At 42.4% G+C, this 17,546-nt stretch overlaps 1 protein-coding gene across 2 annotated transcripts in view; it reads left to right on the top strand.

Moving 5' to 3' along the window:
• ELL (elongation factor for RNA polymerase II) overlaps window positions 1–17,120 on the top strand; it is an 869,801-nt gene extending 852,681 nt beyond the window's left edge. For both annotated transcript variants that reach the window (XM_069649283.1, XM_069649285.1), the window contains one exon: window positions 15,531–17,120. In XM_069649283.1, the coding sequence (XP_069505384.1) occupies window positions 15,531–15,647 (117 nt within the window). In that variant the 3' untranslated portion in view covers window positions 15,648–17,120. The remainder of the gene's footprint in view (window positions 1–15,530) is intronic.
• Window positions 17,121–17,546: the final 426 nt, after the last annotated feature.

Here is a 17,546-nt window from a genome sequence, read left to right as displayed (position 1 = left end):
TCCACCTGAAGTTGACCCATTACCATACTGCATATTTAGTATCCGGCTACGAAGTTCCTTTAACATTGTGAACTTTTTGATATGAAACTTCTGAACTTCTCCTTACATAGCAATTGATGGGTCAAGCATACAATATACGGAACACTGCCCTCTGCAACACTGGTTGCACCCAGCTGCGCAGAGCCTTGCACAGAAAACGGTTTTCAGAGTCTTTCTATCACATCAATTTATTTGTGTCCATTCATACAGCTAACCTTTACATTTTACAGACACTGATCACACTAATGCCTTACTTCGGTGGTACACAAAAATGCAGTATTGTTGCTCATTGTATGTCTTGGGTATAACTTCTGGCAACAATAAACCAATATTAGCATAACATTGCTAATGAAATAAGTTTGTTTGCTAATCAAGATTTTAATTGGAAAACTCATTTATGCCTTGTAATATATGTTTACTTAATACAATTCATAAGCATCAATAGCATTACAACCTCAGTATAACAGCAAGACAAATATTCGAACAAAACAATGATGTCCCAAAAACGACATACATTGCTATTATCAATATCAAGCAAGAGGTCCTCGGCTCTTCACCATCATTTTTCTATTAAAGTACTAGTTCTTTCAATAGAGTGCAATTCAGTAGGCTCCAAATAGCCATTCATTCATTCCAGAACCCAATTCACTCATTCAGACTTCATAACACATTCACTCAAGGGCCCTGTCACAGTGATAGCAGTGGCAGCTGGAACGCCGGTGTAAGTGGCAGCTGCCCGCAGTGCGTGTGCGAGGCAGATCACTGCTGAAGAGATCAGAGCGTGCGTCTTGCCGGTCCACTGAGACCGTGGCCCCAGTCTCATAATGGTGAAACTTGCCTGCAGAAAGGCCACCCCATGCTGGAGGTGTTGGCAAGATGAGGCGCTCTACCCTGTGACACAGGCAGCCATTGCGTCTTTAGAGCGGCCTGAGGTGTGGCAGTACATGAAGTCGCAGGCTCCGTTACCTGCTTCTCCGTTACTGAGCCGGAGAAACGCTCACCAGGCCCCTGGATGGCAGAGAACTGCAGGGACTCTGGAATTGCAGGGAATGTTGCTGAATGAGCACCTCGTGGGAACTCAACTTGGGGCAGTCAAATGGAGCTTACAGTGGCCACGGTCCCAGTAGATGCAATTTTCAAGAACATTTTATAATACTGCTCCCTATAAATACACTGCTCTTTGAGGAAGTGCTGATTGCTAATTTTGCACAGCATGTGAATATAAACCACACTGAAAAAGGAACAAATGTAGGTGATTTTATAAATGCCACTTTTTGTGGTGTAAATAATTTCAAAATTATTTTTCCTACTACACAGCGCCTAATTAACTAAATTCCAATGGACACATTCTTCATCTATGAATTATCCCAGTCGGCACCTGAAACATTTTACCAGCCAATAGGTGAGACACTTCAGCTCTGTCGTCTACCATCTTCTCTCGTTGTCCTGCCTCTGCACCATTTTCTTCGGTTACTTTTTTTGCAGCAATACATCGAAACACAAGTCAGTCACTTTCCAGAAAATTCAGATTTTCTTCATGACAAATTGCCCAGATTGTGCCTTTTCTGCTTAGGAAAAGACCATGAAGCTGAGGAGTTTGGACCCTACCAGATGAGGACTTCAAAATCGCTTATAGACTGGCATGGCTATTTATAGCCTTGTTGAACTCGACCCCTAGAAATCGCGGGTTGAAAAAGCGTCCTGTAGAAAATGCTTGCCGACCCTTGGGTCTAGCAGAAGGGAAACTGGGTGTGGGGAAAAAGAAGCACCACCATTTGAGGAGCTGACATTCCTCCTTGAGAATGCAATCTTCCGCCTCATCGAGAAAGCATAAGAGATGCTGATCGAGGTCTAAAGGATATGTTAAGCCAGTGGTCTCCATTCCCCCACAGCAACCTCCTCCAAAGACCAGTGGGTGGCATTTTGGACCTCCATGGAAAAGATTTTCCAACGGGCCACAAAAGTTGATGCAAACAAAACTCCCACTAAAAAGACGTTGCAAGGGCAAGTGCAGGTGACGTCTTCTCAGAAATCTTCAATGCTGACAAAGTAGTCAGAAGACGGTTGGGGCCGTACGTTGAAAATGAATCAATTTCTGAGCCATCTGAGCCTGATCATAACTTTATTTCTTTTTTTAACCAAAGAGCCGAATTTCTCAAATGAAGACATTTGAAACCATTTTTGAGGTGTCTGAGGAGGAAAGCGCCCTCATAGCTTTAAAATAACAGATATTACAGGACAGTCTTATTCTGAAGCGTTGCTAGATACCCAATCTCTAGACTCCCTTTTACAATTATAAAACTATTTACTGGAAGCAACTGGACAGGGTGCTTCACCAGATCCCATCTCTGGATTTTGGCTCTCATGGCACTGGTTGCAAGAGACATTGACACTCTTAATTTAATCTGGTCTCCAGAGAAGTGGTTTCCCATGGAATAACAAACAGCCTAAAACCAAATATACAAGTTCAGCCTTTTAGTGGTTATTTGGTTAAAGCTATTAAGCCAGGCTGGGTGAAACCAGAATCCACTTCCATTGTAGACAAAGATATTGCTCCGAAACATTGGCAGAGGCAAATTACCCTCATTGTTTAACTGTCCATACCTCTGCAGACAGCCTTGTGTTTCAAGCTGCTACCGCAAACTCCAAATCAACTGCATTTCCATCAGCACCTCGGATAGGGAATCCAAAAAACTGGTCACATGGGGAGACATTTATTTGAGGCAGGTAGTTTATGATTGAGAACCATCAAAGCCCTGTATATACAATGAAAATAATCCTATGTCTCGTGGGAAGTAGCAAATATTTCACCTGTTGGTGCTATATTCGAAACACTGTCAGAAATATGCTTGAAGTAGGGCTAAATTCCACTGAGACTATTGGGTGCTCAATCAACAAAGAAGCAGTGGTATGCAGACTCTCTGAAGCTTATAGCCAACTTTACACAATATGTGCAATCTAAGCTCCTGGATATGCCATTCGATGGATTGGACCTTTTTTGGCACTGTGGATGCTGAAAGTCTACAAAAGGGGGCTTGCGCTTCGGGGTTTGCCTCATCTGCCCTCAATACTTAATCTACTGTTTTGGCAGAGGGAGGTACAGACCTTACATTTTTCAAACAAATGGTTGAGGCCTCAACCAAAGGCAGCAACCGACCCAGAAAAGGGATTTCTACCGACCATCTAGTTGACAGAGGATCTCAAAATCAAAAACCTGCAGAGGCAGTACTTGTGGAATCTCGGGTAAAACCCCTCTAAATCACTTGCCATCAGAACACAAGTCTCCTGTCGGGGTGGGAGGGCAGGATCAGACTCTCCAAAGAGGCATGCCTGTGTGTAACATCTGATCATAGATCAGGCCTACTGTCTGTCTTCCTTAAAACCCCACCAAAGTCCGCCCTTTTTGCCATCCCCTCTTCCAGAACCGCTCCTACTAGAACTATGTCAGCTTCTGCTGAAGGAGTTTGTGCCAGAAGTGAAAGTCTGGAGTGTGGTACTCTCGGTACTTCTTAATTCCAAAGTAGGAAGGAGGCATTGGCCCTATTTTAGACCTGAGATTCAGCAAGTTCCTCTGAAAGGAGTTCTTAAAGATGGTCACTTTGGGACAGATTCTGAAAACCTTACAGCATCAGGACTTGCTGGTGTCTCTAGACCTGCGAACACCTACGTCTGTGTCCCTATTCACACCAATCATCTGCAATACCTTTGTTTTGTGGTGGGTAGTACTCATTACATGGCCTGGGTGAGAGGGCGCGAAGGCCCTGGGCCACAGACATGGGAGGATTCAGCTCTGGTATCCTCCTGTGCACCTCAGAGATCACTCTGGTAGGCACTGAGCCCTTGGCCGACTGGCCGGTAGTCGTAACGCTCCGACTCACTACCTTGGTGCCAGCTCCGGGAGGCTGGATGCTCTCGGCACCTATGCTGGTAGCCCTGCTGGATCGAGCCGAGGACAGACTCTTGGAGGTGTCACTCAATGATCCTATACCCCTTTGAGTTGAAGAAGAGACGCACTTGATCGCCCTTCCGAGAACAGCCTGGTAGTAGGGCCTCTGAGCCCCTCAGCTTGGGAGCTGGTAGCCTGGATGGCTTCAAGTCTGCGCCTGCAAGAGCCGCTGGGCCCCTCGGGTTGGGAGCCAGTAGCCATAGAGGCCTCTGGCCTGCCAGAATATGAATCCGAGGAACCCCTATCTGTGGGAACCCTGGGGAAGGAGTCGCGCTGTGGAGCTGTGCTGTACAAAGGGCCTACCTTGTCTTGACAAGAGGTCCTGGAGACAAAGTTCTTAAGGTGTGGCAGAGGGGAAGTTTGGAAGATCTCCCTCCACCGTGACAACCGATTCTTCAATGTCCTGTGACCGAGAGCGATGCAAGCCGAAAATTTGTCTCAGCGGTCTCCGGACACCAAACACTGAAGACAGAGTGCATGGGGGTCCGATGTTGGGAATGAGCAGTCGCATGAGGCACATCTTGTGAATCCTCCTGCAGCCGACATAAGCCAGGGGCGGCGAGGCACCGAAGGGAAGTTAAATAAGATTGAAAAAACAAAACGGGTAGCAAGCGGAAAGCTAAAGTCTCTGCACTGGATGTTGGGTCTGACACTGTCCGTGTGCAAAAAGGGACTTTGGGGAGGCACCAGACGGCGGGGCCTCGGTGCGTTCCCACGCCCCTGCGCTCTATATTCAATTTTATGGGGAAGCTCAATTTTTCACTACCAAAGGTTTTGGTACCGTCCCCATGTTTTGGGGAATCCCACAAGGATGGAGTAAAGGAGACTGGACTATGAGCTACGGTGAGTAACTTTAATGTACTCGTTACCAATTTGCAGTGCTCCCATTCGGCCTCACTTCGGCCAGAGAGTATTCACAAAGGTAATGGCAGTGGTAGTGGCGCATCTTCACAGGGAGATGCACGTTTTCCCTTCCTCAACAATTGGCTTGCGAGAGACCGATCGGAAAAGGGATGTTCTACAGAGCCTGGAGGAAATGTGCAATCTTCTCCACAAGCTATTTTTCTCACAAACCTAAAGAATTTCCTCATAACCCCCTCAAAACGTTTGCAGTTTATAGGGACATTTCTGAATACGGAGAAGTGAAAGGCATTCCCTCCACCAGAAAGAGTGGTGCTCTAGCAACAAAAACCTGGACTCAGAGCAAAGTTGTTTTTTTGAGGTTGCTCGGGTTCGTGGCATCCTGCAAATTGACAGTTCCGGAAGCAAGACTGTGGATGCAGTCTCTACAGTGATCTATGAGAAGCCCAGGGTGTCCCAACTAAGCCGGGACCTAGATGTGCTCCTGCTCCCCACCCTCCAGTCTCACAAGACCTGCTTTGGTGGATATCCACAACCAACTTCCTTGTGGAGAGACAACCGTGGCTGTTTTACCATTCTCAGGTGCATCCTTGAAGGGATGGAGACCTCATCTGCAGGATCTTTCAGTGGGTGGGCTGTGGGAAGCCAAGGCTAGGTCCTTACACATCAACTTGCTGGAACTGAGGGCAACACATTGTGATCCATCCTTCAATCAAGGGTCCAACTGTCCAGGTCCTCACGGATGATAATACCAGCACCATGCATTACATTTTCAAGATGGGCGATGTGGGATCTCTCGAGCTGTACTGGGAGGCTAGAATTATCGTGATCATTTCGCACCTGGCTGGCAGTCTGAGCCCGCAAGCGGACTAGTCGACTCTGAAGTCTCCCACGAGTGGGAACTGAATGTGGCGATAGTTGAGAGGATTTTCTCCATGTGGGAGGGGACACCAAATTGCAACCCATTTGAACATGAAGTGCAAAAACATTTGGTCCATGCAGTTTAGTCAGACGATATCTTGGGGCAATGAGCTCATAATACCCTGGCAGTTCAACCTGGCATGAAGGACCTGCTACTCCTCATGTCAGACATGCTGTTCTGCCCTCCTTCAAAGATACCCTAGAGGGAGGATCTACTGACCCAATCAAGCAGCAGAGTGCTTCATCCCAAATACAGGAGTCTCCACCTTCATGCCGGAAAGTTGAGAGGTTTAGGTCCACGTATTAGCATCTTCCAGGAGGTACTTGGAGTTAATGCTCTTGGCAAGAAACCCATTGACAAAGTGTAGATATGCTTGTCGTTGGAAAAAAATCAGATTTGGAAGCTGGTGCAGGGGAAACGGGTGTACCCATTGTTATGTCCCACCTCCACAGTATTGGAATGTTTGTTCTCCCTCCGTAGTTTGGTCTTAATAGTACTTGTTGGCTCTTTCCATATTTAAACGACCACCAGAGCAGGGTTCTTGTTTTAAGATACCTTTAGTTATTCAATTTCACCAGTTTCTACCTACACCATTTGTATCTCCCCATGCCATATAAACGTGTTGTTGAATTTCCTGATGGAAGCTTCTTTTGAGCCTCTACGTTCATGTTCTTTAAGACTTTTATTGTTTAAAGTTGCATTTCTGCTTGCTTTAACCTCAGCAAGGAGAGTTTGTTAAACTACAGGCCCTATTGAGTTCGCCTGAATTTCTGCAGTTCTATAAAGATAGTCTTATTGAAGATGAAACCTTCCATTTTTCCCAAAGATTGTGTCAGAATCACATTTGGCCAAAAGATCTTTTTGAATGTTTTTCCTCCCTCCTCATCCATCAAATGTGGAGGAGAAATTGCATAGGTTATAACCGATGACAACATTAATGTTTTGTTTTAACGGAACCAAGCACTTCAGGAAAGATGCAAAGTTGTATGTTAGCTGTGCTGGTCCAAAAGATAAGGACCAGTGGGTACAAAAGAACAATTTCACATTTGGCAATTCTTTGTACAACGTCTTGTTATGGATTCACCGAAAAACAAATACCTTATGGCATAAAATCACAGACAATGAGGTGTTAGGAGCACAATCGGCTCTTCAAAGGGGTGTACCAGTAGCATACCTATTTATTTATTTATATTTATATAGCGCGCAAGTAACCCACGGGCATTGAAGCGCTGTTACTTGCAAAAATCTTAGTTACAGGCATATAGTCATTCATAGGTACAGTATGAGTTCGACAAAGCATAGAGCTGACATTTTGGTTGGTACAGGATATACCACTACTTGGGCTTCCGTTCTTTTTTTTGTCTAAGCATTGCTTGATTGACTCTGTCTTCAGTGATGAGGCTGCTGTGGGTAAATCAGTCCTACAGACTATACTGACTTGAATGTGATACTGCCATCCGCGCGCATCCGGAAGTGCCTGTGAAGTGCGGCTGTTGGGCTGGACTCGCTGCTTCGTCCTTGGATTCTCTGCCACAGTGCCGTCGGCAAGAGGAAGGACCCGAAGCGAATCTTGCGCGTAACGCGCATTTGATTGGATCAAGAGGACTTCTACTTTGGCCACGCCCCCCTGATCCCGCCCGCCTGCCCGCCCACTAACCCGCCGTCCACTTCCTTATCAGCACACGGACCCGCGCATCCGGCGCGCGCATCCGGAAGTGCCTGTGAAGTGCGGCTGTTGGGCTGGACTCGCTGCTTCGTCCTTGGATTCTCTGCCACAGTGCCGTCGGCAAGAGGAAGGACCCGAAGCGAATCTTGCGCGTAACGCGCATTTGATTGGATCAAGAGGACTTCTACTTTGGGTACTTGTTATGGACTCTGCACCCGCTACTTTAGTGTCCGCGGGTTTCCCGCGGGTTTTCGGAATTTGGGCTGCCCGTTAATGCTTCTCTTTTCTTTTTCCCCCTTTAGCCACGCCCCCCTGATCCCGCCCGCCTGCCCGCCCACTAACCCGCCGTCCACTTCCTTATCAGCACACGGACCCGCGCATCCGGCGCGCGCATCCGGAAGTGCCTGTGAAGTGCGGCTGTTGGGCTGTTAGGCGGTAAGGTGGCTTGGTGGTAGGGTTACTCCCTTTGAGGCCCCCACATAGTTTATCAAACAATCGCTGGGAGGGGGTTACTGTGAGCAAAGCGGGTGCTACATACTGTCCTTTATCTCTTAGCCTATAATCGTGATCAGAATCGCTCTGGTCATGGCAGAGGGGCTACGCAGTATAAAAAAAAAAGAGTCCCAAACTAACCCTAAACAAACTGAGGCGAACCTTAATGTAGTGAAATTGTCCGCTGCAATGCCCTTAAACCAGCGCGACAAAGAGACAAATGAAGAATATAAACCCCTTCTTAACTCCAATTATTGCACCTCTTTGCCATTTGAAAAGCCTATAATGGCTTTGAAATCAGAAAGCAATGTTGACAACAAAGCTATTCTCACTCCTGCCTCGTTTGAATTTAATACAGAACAGGAATGGAAAAACAGATTGGTTATTAAGAAATCCGTTTCTGGGCCTATGCAATACAAGATAGAGAATTTTCAATGTGACGACTTACAGAAAGATAATAAGGATGCCTCTGTCGTTGTATCCCCTGAAGACCTTGAGGAACAAATTCCCTTGGAAAAACGGTCGGTGTACATCGACAGCGCGACTACTAAAACTACTTTGCCCGGAAGCAGCATGGATTCCAAAACTAAACCAGTATACATGTCTGTTAAAGAAGCGAATGAAACCTCCCCAAAGGATTGGGAAATTGATGACTGTAATTCTAATCCAAGTCTTGATAGTGACGAAATAAAAAAAATAATGGGAACCGAGCAATTTGATACGTGTACCGCAGACGTTTCTATTTTAGCCCCGGCAATTGAAATAGAATTAGGTAAACGGATTCGTCTATCCTACGAACCCTCAACTCCTGTCAATAGAAGTAAGTACGGGATTGAGAATGTATTCCTTTTTAACAATCCCTCAGCATACACCTATTCGGTGCCCGCACACTCCAGTGCACTGAAGGAAGCACTTATCCTTGGGGGAACTAATACTTCAAGTAACAACAATATAGGAGGGCCCCCCTTGACGGTAAATAGTTCCCCGATCATGGAACAACCGACGATCCCTACTTGCCAATACCCTTCTAGACACGAAGGAAACCGAGCACCTAGCTCTGACTCCAACGAGTCAACCCATTGCAAAACCCATCCACAGCATAAACGTCCTACCGCTGAACAAGAAAATTGGAATGCCGATTTGCAACACTCCATCGAATCCTTTCCGGTCATGACCAGAATTCTCAATTTACTTGATAAAGGCCACGAGCAAACTCATGAGGCAATAAAATTTCTACAGCTTCAAATCTCCGACCTCACGTGTTCTCTTGCAAAAATGGAGGGCATGTTATTCGCCTCTCATATGTTTTCTTCCATCATAAACAAAAAAGATTCGATGGTCCATGTTCAAACTACAGGCACTCAAACAAAATTGTTCTCTGAAGTAGTGACAGAAGAACCATCCTTTATATTAGAAAATCGGAAGGTTGTGAATTCAAAACTAGTGTACGCGGAAAATCCCAGTGAATCTAACCTTGCTGTCTTGACTAACCTTGTAAAGGAAATGGCAACTAATCTTGCCACACTTTCCAAGTCAATCAACAAGGATTCGCTGATGACTACATGCGAAGATAAAGGAGTCTCTCCAGATAGCCCTTCGGCTCTAACAGATCTCATTGATCTTTCTGGAACAGATCATATCCCTCAAGAAGCAACAGAAACACACGACATTGAGGTGGTGCACGATCAAACTCCTCCCATTGCCCTCACTAGAAAACAAAGAAGAGCTCTGGCACGTGCTCAAAAGAGAAATCTTCTCGCCAAATTACAAAAGGGAAAACAAGAAAAAAAAACAAAGAATCAGTCTTGTGATAAAAACGATACTCACAATACACATATTAAAGATATCTGTAATCTTTCAGAGGGAGATAACATTATCGACTTAAATCAGTTGAGCGAGGAATCGAAGGCCCTGTTGAATCTTCCAGAGCCAGACTCGAACTCTGTACTTACCAAAGTCCCCTGCAAATCTCCACTAAAAAACAAAAAAACTAAAGGAAATGAGGACTCGCCTAATGAACCAGCTTGGCAAGAACCCAACAAATCAAGATTGAATGTAAACAAGGGAAAGGATGATGAGGAGAAAGGTCACATTGACCTCGGGGTGGTGGCTAACCCAATAGGTGGGCCCCCACACTGTGTTCAAACTGACCTCTCCAAGTATTATCCATTGTTGAAAATTAAAAAAACTGCGAAAGTGATCTTGGGTAATGCCAATGGACAAAGAGAAAATAAAATACTTACTTGTCCTAATCATCCAACTGAATCCCAAAAAAAAAATTTGGAGGGTGTAAGTTCAAGCGAGCCGGAAGATATATCCTCAGTCAACAAAGTTGACCCCCGAAAACAACTAATCTCTCATGAAACTGCGAGCTTAGTTCATCAACATACTAGCCCAAAGTTACCAATTCTGAGTTTGCAGAGTCCACTAGCCAACGAGCGCTCCAAATTGACCAATCTGAAATCCACTACGGATAAACGGGAATCCCCGACTGACCATAATTATGGCGACTTAAAATCTGCTATTATTATGGGATGGGAAAGCGATGAAGCCCGCTATGGAAAGGCTCGCTTGAACCGCACCTTTATGATGACTGTTTTTCAGGATATCCCTGCCCTACGAAATATTAGATCTGACGACATTGATTGGGTGAAATTGGCTGACATTAATAATAACCGAATGATTTGCAAATTTATGTCTCCTTTTATTATGAAGATGTTATGGGATCATTCTGATGACTTGGCATTTATTGGATTAACCTCATCATTTTTTTCATCTTTTGACGATGCACAAAGTTATCTAGAACCTACTCCCTTGAGCGTTGAAAGCGTTTCTGATAATTTAACCCAGGATACTCCTGTAAATATTGATGTTGATACTATGAAACAATTCATGTCATTCATGTCTGCACTAAAGGAGATGTCTTGGAGGGACCCCATTAACATCACGCAAGAAATACAACAAAAGGCAATGAAACATTCGTAGCCCTCTGCGTCTCCACATTATTTCATGGAATTCTTGTGGCATAAATAACTTCAAAAAATGGTATCACTTAAATCAGCTTAATCGACCTGATCTTATTTTTATTCAAGAGACCATGAATCAATCTTCCTTTTTTATAGATGGTTTTTCAGCATATATTCAGACTGCAAAGCGAGGCAGTGAAGGTCGTCCCTCTGGCGGCCTGGCCATATTGCTGAATACTGCCCTTCAATGCTCCTTGGAAAAGATTAGCAGTTCGGATTCCATCTTAGCAATCATTATGAAAGATGTCTTGGATCCCTCTATTATTCTTTTATTGGTATGTATTTATTGGAATAAATTGTCCACACCAATAGAGACCATCATTGAGGAAATGTATGAGGTACTTGAAAAGGGATTGATTTTATATCCCTCGGCGAAAGTTATTGTAGGTGGTGACTTCAACTGCTACTGCTATGATATAGGTGTTCATAAAAATGCAATTAGGGATAAGCACTCATTTATGTCCCTTAAGTCTGGCACTGTATGGAATTCCTTTTTCCTTGAATGGGATATTCAAACCCCTTACTTTGCTCTCGACGATTTTTCCTATACATGGACTAGAGCAAATCTCAATTCCCTCATTGATTATTTTTTTATTTCTTCGAGTCTATATTCGAACATAGATGCTCTTAAAATCATCGATCCATTCTTAGGAGACCATATGATTATTTCCATGCAGTTGAATATTCCGATGGCTCGTTTTAAAGATAATTCTATTCTTTCCTTAGTAGAAATTGATAGGCCCCACCACACAGTGAGATGGAATCCTAAAGTGTGTGCAATATTTATTCGGAACCTAGAATGCGATCCCAGTATTTTTCTACATCAATCACCACTGAGCCCTTCACTTATTCATTTAGATCATCTAAATTCTATCAGAATTCAAATTCACCTAGAAGCTATGCTTCACTCAAGGGATACTCACGAAAAAACTATTCAAGTTCATGCGCACAAATTTAATAGTCAAGTTGCTTATTTAAAATCGCAAAAAAATCACGTAATTCGTCAGATTAATAGAACTTCTCATTCTGACCTTGCTCGCGACAAATTGATTAAAGCAGTTAGACAAAGATTTCGTAATAAGTTAAAATGGCTAAAAAGACACCTTCTCTATGCGGACAACCAGAAATTATTTTATCACTTATTAAAGCATGACTCTAGGAAAATCTGGAATACTCTTCGTTCTATTACCTCGGAAAACACAACTAACTTTGATTCTGTTATTTCCGCCGAAAACTGGGTATCGTATATAAAACGCAAATATACCATGCCTGAGCGATTTCAATTTCTCAAGGGTAGCGAACCACGCTTGGATCTTGACCTTTCTTCCTTATGGTCCATAGAGGACATTATAGATGCCATTGGTCGATTGAAGCCTTCTAAAGCACCTGGTCCCGATGGTATTCCATCCTGTGTGTATAAATCGAACCCAGTATTCTGGGCCCACATTCTTAAAATCAAATTCGACCTGATCTTACAAACAGGACATATCCCCATTACATGGTCCTCTGCGTATGTTATTCCAATTTACAAAAAGGGCTCTCCGGAATGTCCCTCCAATTATCGCCCGATTGCCTTAACTGACGCTTCTTCCAAAATATTTTCTATTTTACTCATCCAACAATTACAAGCCTACATTGATGGAAAGAATATGCTGTCTATTTATCAGGGAGGATTTAGAAAATTCATTGGCTGTCAGTTAAATGCCACAATTCTAGCCCATCTTCAGGCTCATTCCTTGGCTAATCACTCAGGTCCAATTTATATGGCTAGTTTGGATTTGACCGCAGCTTTTGATTGTGTTATTCGAGAAGTCTTGTGGGAAAAAATGATCCAACTTGGTATTCCGACTAAATTAGTTGCTTTGATTGCAATACTTCACAAAAATACAAATTATTGCATGCGTCTCACTAAGGAAGGAGCCCTGACAGACCCCATTCCTACTGAGATCGGGGTGAAACAAGGCTGCAATATGGCAGCCATATTGTTCAATTTGTACCTGTTAGGATTTGATGAGAAATGGACCGCGGGGGAATGCTATTCTGTAAAGCTGGGTTCCCTGAACTTAGATTGGTTAGGCTTTGCTGATGATTTATTATTCTTCGATCGAACGCCCTTTGGCCTCCAACGAAAGTTGGACCTATTCTTGGATTTTGCATATAATCATAATCTTACGCCTAATCCAACGAAAACCTTTATAATGATTTTTTCTCAAAAAAAATCAAGATGCCATCGCTATTCTTGGCATATTAACAACACCAAAATTGAATGTTCTTCGATGCTTCACTATCTGGGATACCCATTAGCTGATCAATATTCAATTACAATGTGGAAAAACTATCTCAACCGAAAAGTCAGGGGATTGACATCTCAGATGAAAATTATTCACCAGAAATATTGTATGTTTTCCCTAATACCGCTAATTCAATTTTATCTGCAGAAGGTCGAACCTATTATTCTATACTCCCTGGACATCTGCACATATGATTTAGATGCCTATCTAAATATCTTACAGGGGAAATTATGGAAAACAGTTCTGGGACTATCAATGTCGATTCCTAATGTGATGATTTGCCATGAACTAAACTTACTACAATTGTCGGTAAAACATACATGGCGTAAAATTATCAACCTAACTAAGATCTATAATCCACCGAAAAACACTCTTTATGTTAATCTGAATCAATTATTGTCTGAATCTCACATCAAATCACTCAATACTTACTCGCTTAAGCTTATTAAAATATTACATCTTATTAATGAATCGCCGTTATCTATGAGTATGCGGTTACCAAGCCAAAAACTGAAATTTCAAAGATTTTTTTGGTGTATAATGCTAGATGAAATGGGTAAATACCCCTTCTTCAAAGAATACAATGAAGTTCGCGGTAGATGGGGAACTCGTTTAAAATATCTCTTACAGTTCCCTTCTGCTCGCTTAAGAAACAACTATATGCGATTTCGTTTCAACCAATTTCATACCCGCGAACGACTTAAACACTGGACTGGTTACCTAAATAGGAATGCTGATACTAGTTGCCGCTTCTGTAGAAACTGCATAGCACATGAAACTCTTAAACATTTAGTGATCAGCTGTCCATTCTTTGAAGGCCCTCGAATTCAATCTTTTGAGTACTTTTACTCTAACCATGCAATCTCAAAGGAACTTTTATGGAAACGCTGCATGGAAGGTCTCAGCCAGAATCTTATTCTCCGCCTAACTAACTTGTTGGCAATAATAGAATCGAAGTTGGCAGAAGACTTGTATGCCAAATAAAAAACATGCAAATTTCATTAGTAGATCGGGCAGATGGGTGAGAATGAACATTTAATGTAATTATATCAAATGACCTTCTTATTACCTCTTGATAATCATACAAAGTCCTGAACTGTAATCTTATTCCTTGAATGCTAATTGGATATTTATTGGATGTTGTCTCAGAATTTTTCTGATAGGGCCTATGTCCCTATTCCCTTTCAATTTGTATTTTTAAACTTTCTAGTTCTATTAATCAAATGGAAATTTGGCATTATTCTTGTCCTGCTCATTCAAAATGTTGCCAAAGTTTGTTTGAGTGGATTGTCTTCGTATCTTTTAATTGCTAAGGTGCTTCATTATGTCCTAAATTATTGTTGTTTAGAATTTTTATTGGTATGTTAAATTGAATTGTAAAGGTTTTTATCTCAATAAACCAAATACAAAAAAAAAAAAAAAAAAAAAAAGATACTGCCATAACCTTCTCAGGGAGCCTAGTACAGCTATGCAGTCTTTCAAAGATAAATCCGTGGCAGGAATGTGTCCTTTAGAAGAACAAATGAATTGCCTTTGGTAATGTGCTTTCTGAAGAAAATGGCAGACTGCTCCGTATATTGATGCTGCTTTTGGCACAAGACCAAAAAATCGAGAGGAAATGGTCACCGATGTGCCGAAAAGGTACAACCCACTAGCTGGAATTTTCTTTTACATTGCCGACTACATCAACTGTGTTAATACAAAGATGAGGAATCCATGGGAGGAATAGTCCACCAGTAAGAACACTAATGAAGGTGCAAGTAATTCGTTAATTAGTGAATATAAAATAGTTTGAAGATGGTGTTGACTTTCTGTAGCATTATAAGTACATGCATGTATCATGAGGTTTATATTCCACATCCATGCGTGCAGACGCCCAAGTCAACATTTCAAGTAAACAAAGTGAAATACTCAACAGCTTGTGAATATATAATCAGTAAAATCTGCAAAAAAAACTGTTGGTGCAAGTAACCTTGTTATTACACATCACGCCATTTAGCACATCCTATTGTACCTGTTATGTTAATCTATCTTTACAATATATTTGACTACCAAGTCCTACTTGTGGTATATTCAATGGTCTTCATTGACCACTACCATGCAAAGCTGCAATGGGGAACATATCATTAGAATTGTCCCGAATTGTCATTTGGTTGCAATGGACAATTTTGCAGGTGCAATTAGAGCATGACCACTATCTTGTCTTACACATGGAGATGTCTTATGAAAGAATGGCTGTGTTACTCAAGATTGTAATTGGAACTAATATTGTTATTCCTTTTTTCAGACCAACCCCCTCTACAGCCATGAGAAGAATCGCTGCGAGTACTTGCACAATAAACTGGCTCATATAAAGAAACTGATAGCTGAGTATGATCAACAGCACTTTCAATCCTGGCACTAACACCTGAACCGGAAGACACAGGCATTTATATGGACTTGTTCCTGAGCATTTGTCCTTTTTTACATTGAAAGTAATCCCTTTTCACAGATGAGCACCAAGTACTTGACTTTCGAAAGTGGGATTACTCCTCAAATGGAACTACAGCATTTTGCATTCAGACAGGATGGACCATGTAGTGAAATCAGCACTTGGTTCATATTTGTGTTTCACCTGCTTGCCTGTCTGTCAAACATAAGCGATGTAAAAGCTATAGCGAGGATATAAGATGGAACAGAAGCCTGAAGAAACTCACAAGTGTTGACGAGAATAATTATTGCTTGATGGAACTCTATTGGGATGCCTTTTACAGTGTTAATACACATCTTCAGGAACTGGAAAGCTCCTTCCTTAACTACTCTTCTGGCATCAAGGATGTTGCAAAAGGTTTATACATCTGAACTACAAAAAATGACTGACACAGCCGTAAAGAGTTGTAATTCTCACTCCTGTTTTAATTCCGCATAGTGAGGGGGCAGCGCGAGCATGGACACCTTCCATCATTTTGGATCAGTCCATAGACACTTTGCAGCGACTGTCTTGGATGCGTGCATTTTGTTCATCCTGTATCATATCTGCCCTGTTTCATTACACAATGTGAAGATTCAAGACCATCCCTCTTTGACTTTTATAATTTTATACTATGGCAGCCGATTTTATTCATTGATAATGAGACTATTGTCTATTTTTGTATTTAAAATAAATAGAAAAGCATCTTTTTTCTATATGCCTACCTGCAGGCCAAGAGTTCCACGTTTGTCTTGTGAAATGCTCAGTGTTAGGATTGTAATTATCAAGAAAAAGAACTGTCCCACAAGATGGTGTTCTACACATCGGAACTGAAAATAAATCTGCAATGTGAAGTTAACAAAGTTGACCCATTACCAAGAAGGAGTTTTTTGAATAGGCTGCTTTGTGCTGCAGTAGATGTAAAACGTTCAAACAAATCAAATGTTTGCATCACTAGCATTCTACAGTCAAAATTTATACTCTGCTTCAGATTTTGTGAACCAAAAGATAATGAAGTGCAGATTCCTTTTCCTGGTATCTTTGCAGCGCTTTTATTTTCCCCCACATCGATGGCCTTTCTTCACTTTAGAAAACCGAATGCAATGCATCAAGGGCTCAAAAACATTTGTGTAGTAGAGGTTTGGTTTCAGATTGACATAACAGCTTTTTCTGCAGTTGTAACCCTTCATTACGAATTCAGAGCTAATGAGGCATCTTCCAGGAGCTTTTTGCAACCAATCCCCCAGACCTTTTAATCAAGAGACGTTTCCTTTGAGGGGCCCCTACTGCACATACTTGTTTAGTAATGAATTTCCATTTTATGAATGTCTTATCCACTACTGTGCCATCGTTCGTTCTCTTCCTCTACAATCTGATCTTGCTTTTTGCTCCTTTCATTGGTGCTTTGCATTAAACTCTTAAAACGCCCCTCTGTTTCGATCTGAGAAACGTGGCTGTGCCTTCTACCAGCATAGCGGACACATGTGTTGTGCATCGTTGATTGGTACAAAGGGAAAAACCAACAGTCTGCACTAGGCTAACCCCACTTGCACCTGAATTGCTATTGAAGCCAGTACTCATGTACAGTTTGGAAGGAGGGTTTACAACGGTTACTGCCCTGTTTTGCATGCGTTACATGCATTATTTGGCCTTTTATGTGTTCATTGCTCCTTAGGAACTCCCTTCTGCACGTCCTCAAAATGATAGTCCTGTTTCCCTCTGATTTTAGTTACAACAAAGCTCTGTTGTATATGACACAACACACGCTCTAGATGGGTAACATGCGTTGTAGCTATTCTTTAACCTAAATGTTATTTTGACGAGTTGTCTACTTTTGTAGGTTATTTTTTCTTG

The sequence above is a fragment of the Ambystoma mexicanum genome, chromosome 1p (genome assembly GCF_040938575.1).
Source record: "Ambystoma mexicanum isolate Mex_15411 chromosome 1p, UKY_AmexF1_1, whole genome shotgun sequence".
NCBI lineage: Eukaryota > Metazoa > Chordata > Amphibia > Caudata > Ambystomatidae > Ambystoma > Ambystoma mexicanum.
This window is presented reverse-complemented; position numbering and strand designations above follow the sequence as displayed.